The 7,733-nt window shown below is 35.6% G+C and overlaps 1 protein-coding gene across 1 annotated transcript; it reads right to left on the bottom strand.

The window, feature by feature from the left end:
- Nucleotides 1-1,165: 1,165 nt before the first annotated feature.
- On the bottom strand, nucleotides 1,166-7,513 carry LOC114361375 (MICOS complex subunit Mic10). Its single transcript, XM_028316368.1, has 3 exons — nucleotides 7,304-7,513; nucleotides 5,306-5,474; nucleotides 1,166-1,355 (listed from the first exon to the last, which is right to left on the bottom strand). Exons 1-3 carry the CDS (start codon nucleotides 7,374-7,376, stop codon nucleotides 1,343-1,345), a joined length of 255 nt encoding a protein of 84 aa, XP_028172169.1. The 5' UTR covers nucleotides 7,377-7,513; the 3' UTR covers nucleotides 1,166-1,342.
- Between the last annotated feature and the right edge of the window lie 220 nt (nucleotides 7,514-7,733).

Here is a 7,733-nt window from a genome sequence, read left to right as displayed (position 1 = left end):
TCTCGAGTTAGAGAAAATAATCTTAAACTGTTCGTCAGTAAAGTTCAAAATTATTCAGATCAAAGTTGTTTGACGATTTATCTTGTCAAGATTAATATGACTGATAAACTAAAACCTTCTTGTTGGTTCAACCTGCCATTATTATTTCTATTAAATAAAAAAAAAACTACATTTTGTAACTTTGCATGGGATAGAAAATTAAACAAGCAAAACCTTATTCGTTAGCAAACGTCATATTTATTTAAATGTTAGCAGCACTGTTTTTTGCACTGTTATGTTGGCAGGTTTGACTCTTACAGTACCGAGTGCAAGCGAAAACCGACACTAAGGTGACGAACCTTTTCATTCCGCGACTGTACATAATAACTGCTCTGTAAGTACCTATTCACTCTCGCCTTGAAAAGTGTATCAAATAAATAAAATAAAACAAAAACAAAACATCGAGAACCCGCTAAACATACACGTTTGTTCTTGCCCATATCACTTTTCAATCCAATAAGCATGGAAATCACAGTGCGTGGAAATAATGGAAATAATAGAGTGAGTCACTTCAGTATACTGTTACCGGAATCGCTTAGTGCAATGCGGATTGTGCATTATGCACTTAATCCTAAGAAATATTATGCAATCATACATAAACATACATAAATCACAGAAGTGCCAATATTGATGGGGTGAAGAGTTAGGTCACTACCATAATTTGTAAAGATTTTTTTACAAAAACTGTACTTTTATTCAAGTAGTGAATGATGTTAAGCAGTAAACCTTAGCTTTGTGTGACCAAGGTTGATAAAATTGACGTACTTGACTTATGGTCCTATGTCCCCTAGATGGGGCAGAGGGCGTCCACAACAGTCCTCCATCTCGTTCGGTCTTGAGCTTCTCGCTTGATCTCGCTCCAGGTCTTGACAGGTTGATAAAATTAAATACTAATTATTACTTTATTGCCAGACTGGTCAGTTTGGCTCTCTACATTTAAGTAGAAGTTCTGGGTTGGATTCCTAGCAGGAATAATTATTATGTGAGAAAGCAAGCTATGTATACCTATGCTGTGTTTCTAGTGTAACTGGAAATTGGTAGATTCAATGAACTCTTGTTAAGTATTATTATAGTAAGAAGAAGTAGCTAGGTTGCTTTCAAAACAGTAAATGAAAGTATTTAAAATTCGGTTACGGATTTAGTTTTTTAATTTATTGCGATTTTTATGAAAACATTAATGTTGTTATAATAAAAGTGTTCAGGTCCATTTTACAGAAATATTATTTTATATTTAAAACTATTAAGATTACAGTTTTTACAGGAACAATTTCATGCTTGACCGACGCCTTAAACTTAAAAGACATCACGGCTGCTTCCTGAAATAAAACAAAAAAGGTTTTAAATAAAACTATTAGCATTAATATTTGTGACGGTAGGAAATGTGAAGACATGTGGGACATGTGAAGATACTATGGAAGAGTTTTGATTTTTGATATCTAATGGAGACATGAACCTCGTAGGTAAAGAGTTTTGCTAAAAGTTTGTATAGTGCTGCCGACTACATACAAGTTTATTAAACCTATTTTGAAATTATGCTCAAATTATCTTTAAACTTAAGCGTAGATTTAATCTGGTTGGTAATGTAAAAAAATTAACCAATTTTTTAAAAGTCTTAATTTCTGAGACTTATAGAGTGTCGTTTCACAAAGTCTGAGACAAAAGAGTGTATTATTGAACCATTTTAAAATCACATAAAAAGCAAAATAATACATTGGACATCCAACCCGCAAAGCCAACAATGCGTTTTGCAACTGACGCCAAAAAAGTATAACTGCGTATCAAATAAAACCGTAAAAAACCTTACAAAGCAGTCTACGGGGCCAATTTCGTCTACAATCAACGGTTTGCCCCTGGGTCTATTGTCTTCCCATCACAGCCAGGTTTAAATGGCCGTGGTCCGGTGTAATTGACGGATTGAAAAAAAGCCATAGAAATACAACTTCAAAGTTACCGGCGGTGAGTCAGACCGATTGAAACGTTCGAACAAGCGACAATTTGCAGACCGGCAAAATAACAATATAATAAACTTACACACAGTAATCCTACCTTGAAAGATTTAATTCAGAGATGTAAAAAATGTCTGAAAAAAGCTATCTTTGAAAAGAGTCTTCATTGTGTTTCAGTAATATGCTTGAAAGTTCAGGTTACCCATATTTCATACCTAGTTTATTCAATAATATGGCTGTGGAAAATTTGATAATTAACTATAGATGACCCACGCTGAACTGTCCCACCAAACTCAATGACAGGGGGGAACTAACATCGTTCAACTATATGGTTTCCAAACATGGCAAAAATCGGAACCAGCGATCTGGTATTGACGGTGGCGCCCCACTGTCAATGTCATGGATAGGACAGTTCAGTATTTTGGAACTATAGTAATCTGGAAGTTTTATCTTGTTGAATAATAATAAAAAATATTTACAATATCTTTATCAAGGCTATTTCTGAACTTTCCAAATCTCATTTTATGTCATAAAGGTCATAAACGTAATTTTATTCCTGCAAACAGGCCTTTAAAAGGAGTTTTTAGACGATTACCTTTGTAGCTAGAAAAAGTGGACCTACTATATTCACTTTTATTGTGATAAAAACATCCCAATACAAACCGACACTGAACCTTAACACCCAGAAATAACACACAAAACATCCGTTTAAAAAGAAAACACCACAAAACCTCGGTGGGTGGCAAATACTAGGCGGGACGTTTGCAAAACAGCAAAGTGATTTTATAATAAAGAAAGGGAGGCGGTGCCAAATCTAAACACAGAGGCACAAACTATAAAACTCTACAATGGCCGAAGATAGGACAACTGACCCGACTAAGGAAGTGCCCCGCTGTGGTCGAAGCCCGAATGGCACAAAATGGACAGTAGGGTTGTCTTTCCAAAGATTTATTTGTAAGGGCTGTCACGGTTTCGAAGTTTTAATTGGGAGTAGTTACAAAAGAGACAAAAGGTGGTAATTACAAAAGAACGGCTTTAAAAACGGTAATGGATACTGTTCAGTGGTCATAATTACGTATTTTATTGAGTTTTTTTCATTAAATAAAAATAAACATTATAAAATGATACTTGGTTGCCATTATGTCTATTTTTACCCTATTTGTAACCAAACAAAGTATTTGAATGCGTTCTACTTTAACACCAGAAATTTTTTACCTATTACAAAGTACATAATTATAAAATATCAAGGCTTCTTCAAACTTTTAGTAAAGTTCTCTTATCTATCTTATAACAATTGGACAACTAAGTTTAAAAATTATAATCGTTTATTGATGTCAAAGAAGATTGAGAGAAAGTTTTAAAACCAAAAACGTCTCCCGAAACATTTTTTACAAAAACTCCAATTTTTAAAGCGCTCCCAAAACATTATGCAACAAAGCTTTCAAAAGCTCAGCAGCCCTACAGAGCAACAATGAGCAATATTTATTACAACTCATTTGCACTTTGCAGTGCGTCTCTATCCGTTATTTACAATCGTACAAAGTGACCGCGACTCTTTCTTGTCCAAATGAGCTTTTTAGGGTCCCGTTGGAAGCTGTAAAGCTTCGCAAATGTTAGGTTTGAGACGGAAGTTAAATGTTTTGTAATAAACTTTTCTTTCATTCATTCAAACGCGTTGAATAAGTGTGCTACTGACAGAATTATAATTATAGTAATCTTTACATACATATAAGATAAGAGTAAATGGACTAGGCATTATTAGGATAAATAAATGGCCATCGTCGAGAAACAGAAATTAAGGTTTTCCTTTAAGTGGTTAAACGACATAAAATATGTATTATGAAAGGCACGGAGTGTATTTTGTGACGAATGCAATAAATGCAATAAATAAATATTCTTACTGATAAATGCGAAAGTAGCTTTGTCTGTCCTTTGGCGTTTTAAATAGCTGACGACTAAGTTTGAATAGAAATGGTTTGAGAATCAGAGAAATAGAAATATTTGGTTCTAATTCCGGTTTTTAGTAGAAGTTATCTTAATTTTTTCAATCTTTATAGAGTCAAACGGCGCGCAGCTAAAAGTGTTTACTATAAAATAGTACGGAACCCCACATTTAAAAGCGACTCTACCTTCACATAAAAGTTCCTTTTAGTATTTTATTGTTGTAATTAGTTACACCCATCGTCTGGACTTCTGGACGCTGCTAGACTGTCGCTAATTTGGCTCAATAGATGGCGTTGTTTGGCACAAACAAGACATTATTGTTTTCGGTTGAAATTTAAATGGCGCGCGTGAAATATCTTGATACGGAACTTTGGGAGCATTTAAAGCATTATCTTGGGATAATTTGGATGTTTTTATTTATTGCAATTGGCAATACCGTTTTTGCTGTTCGTTTCAAGTATGCCGACGTGGCAGGGGGTAGAGTTTGTCAGCCATATTTATGTTGTCTGTCGGTGTAATTTGAATACCTTTATGCAACATGTTTGCCGACAAAGGTATTTATTTATAGACGAATACTAATATAGTGGACCGATGTTTTTTTTTCAAGGGCAAAAGTCGTAATGCATACATTTGGATTATTGAAATCAATTTTATTTGTGAATAATTTATAACAGTTTTTAAGTAACTAGCTGATTGGTAGTGTTAAATAAATTCGGTTTCTTAATTAACTATTATGTGCTAGGACTAGAAATAAACTATATCAAATAATAGGTAAGACCCAAGAGATATTTTAAGAAATTATGTTCTACTAGCTGACCCCGCGAACTCTGTTCCGCCTTAAAGGCAATAGCCATCGCAATTTTTCCTTATTTGCTCACCGTTTAGACCTACCCTGGACTACGACAAACATTTTAAAACCAAAATCAGCTCAATCGGCCCAGCCGTTCTCGAGTTTTAATCACACTAACGAACAGCAATTAATTTTTATTTATATAGATAGATTATCAAACGATACTGAAATAAGACTGTACACTCATTGCAATCATGGGCTTGAATCTATACTTAGTGTAGAATTCGGATCTAGTATTGAGCTTTTCTACAAACGTAACAATCTCCCACGTGATCCCTTTACCTGACATCGTTACATACTGTAGTTTGAATTAAAAGCATAGTAATAAATATTACAGAATAAATTAAAAGCGACAAAAGCCAAACGGTGATGGCGTCAGACTGGCCGACTCAAAATCCGAAGAATACAGGTTCGAACTCCGTAACCGCTGTACTATACTCGTAGTAGTGAACCCACTTACACAAGCATATTTAGCTTAGTAAGAGGGGTTAATGGAACTATAATTTAATTAAAAAAGCATACTAACTTGATAATGCAAGCCTTAGGGTCCATAGCCAGCAGGAAGTTATTCAGACTGTTCTCGCAGTTGGTGTAGGCCATGCCGAAGCCGAGCCCGCCGCCGACGAACATTGGCCACCGCCGGTAGCTGCGCATGAAGAAGCTGCCCACCATGCTGCCTAATAGGACGCCTATCGCTGGGGAAAGAAAGAAAAATACAGTTTAAATTGGCACATTAAATCTAAAGATTCATCATCATTATCATTTCAGCCATAGGACGTCCACTGCTGAACACAGGCCTCCCCCAATGCTTTCCATGTTGATCGATTGGGCACATAGTACGCAGAACTGACAGCCGATGGGGCAGCAAGGTTCTGGAATGAAGACCGCGTACCGGAAAACGCAGCGTGGGACGTCCACCCGCAAGGTAGACCGATGACATCATAAAGATAGCAGGGAAACGCTGGACGCAGGCCGCTACCAATCGACCAACATGGAAAGCATTGGGGGAGGCCTATGTTCAGCAGTGGACGTCCTTGGCTGAAATGATGATGATGATGAAGTCGGGTTGGGTGTCCGCAAATGTAGTAAACATCACTTCTTTTTCTTGTCGTGTCGACAACAAACCTATACGGTTTAACCCCAAACTCCGCTACAAGACATAAACATCACTGTGGTGCCCACCATACTGCCTATTAGGACGGGGGGGAAGGGGGAGAAAATGAAGGTTAAGTTGGTTCAGATGACGGCAAATATAGTGAAAATCACTGTTAGACTAATGCCCGTTTTCACAATTAAAAAGCTAAATTTTGTCAGCGCACGCTCATCCCAATAGGTAAGAACGTTGGTGCATCATGAAGTTTTGGTCATCGTAGCTTTGCCAGCTGTCCTAAAATCTTTAATAAATCTACGTGCTCCTAGCAGGACTTTAAGACGACCCATTACTCTTTCTGTTCCTCATAGTAATAGCAATTACAGGAAGAACTCATTTTTTATTCGAGCTGCTAATGTCTTTAACCTTATGGCTGGCGATTCCGATATTGATTTATTCAATTCCAGCATAAATAGTGTTAAACGAAATCTCTTCAAAGACTGGTTTGATGTGCATTCTTGAAAGTGGCTTTTATTTTGTATTAAGCTTTAATTTAATTAGTAGTAGGTAACTCTGGCTTGGTAACTTCTTTTCTATTTTTTTATTGATAAACAAGCATTACTCAGGCTCTAAATGTGAAAACATGGTAATGGTTATAAGTTTTCTAAAATGTTAGTCTACATAGTTTCAACACTGTATTGTTTTCCTTGTAAAATAAAAATAAAAAAAATAAAATAAAAATAATTATCTGTCACAAACTTCCAGCTTTTTCAAAATAACGTAATTCTGGCGTTCACTAGTTTTAGGCCATGTACGTACAGCCTATTAGGGCGCCCATTGCTGGGGTAGGAGGAGTTGGTTCTAACTGTGGTGCCTATTAGGACACCCACCGATGGGAAAGAGGGAGAATCAAAGGTTATGTTGGTATAAAGGCTAACTCTACATTTTCAGAAGGATGCTTAAATATTTTCTTGTAAACACAGAGAACTAAAATCGTTTGAGCAAATGAACTGTCTTTACAATTTATTCCTATTGCTAATATAAGAGTCTTCTAACGTTTAATGTACAATTTTGAGTACAAAGCACACAGTATGGCAAGTGATAAGGTTTTAGAAAAATCTTAATAACATATCGGCAGATATGTAGCCAATAGAAAACACTGCTGGGCATACTGGAAATTGGTAACAATAACCTTGTCATGTATCAAATCGTACCAGGCATCCATGTAGAATATTATTATGAAGGCAAAGTAGTAGTATTATAAGAAGCTGCAGCTAGTGCCATCCTATTACAAAAATATATAGACTAATGTGCTGGTGACCTATACCTAAATGTTTGGCGGGTTCAGACCCGCCAGACTATCAGAAGTGTAATGACATTGCAAATATAATCAGACTGTCCTAATTGAATATGATAAAACTCCAAATTACTTACTTGTTTTCATGCCAAAATCGACAAAGCAAGCCGAGTATCTATCTTCGAAGTCCCTTTTGTCCGGTTTACTCATTACTCTCCTAAGTTACAAATACATCAACTAAATAACAACACATTGCGTTTCTACAAATAATAACACAAATATAAAAAATATCTGTACGTTAACTTATCATCACAAAATATGGACAAAACAAATTTGAACGGCTTGAAGTTTGGATGACATTTTGGCAAAACGTTTTTTTCGTTTTGACTTTTACCGTGTTTTGCGTAAGGAGGTCGGAATTTGAAAAAGTTTATCTTTTATATCGAATAAGTATGAACTCTAGTAATTTTATAATCAAATAGAAATTATAATAAAACGATGTTATTTAAAATAAATTCTTTCAATCAGTGGTAGCAGTACTTATTATCTTGCATTAATTAACTCTAT

This window comes from Ostrinia furnacalis, unplaced genomic scaffold (genome assembly GCF_004193835.3).
Source record: "Ostrinia furnacalis isolate ACB-3 unplaced genomic scaffold, ASM419383v2 OfSCF5660, whole genome shotgun sequence".
NCBI classification, from domain to species: domain Eukaryota; kingdom Metazoa; phylum Arthropoda; class Insecta; order Lepidoptera; family Crambidae; genus Ostrinia; species Ostrinia furnacalis.
This window is presented reverse-complemented; position numbering and strand designations above follow the sequence as displayed.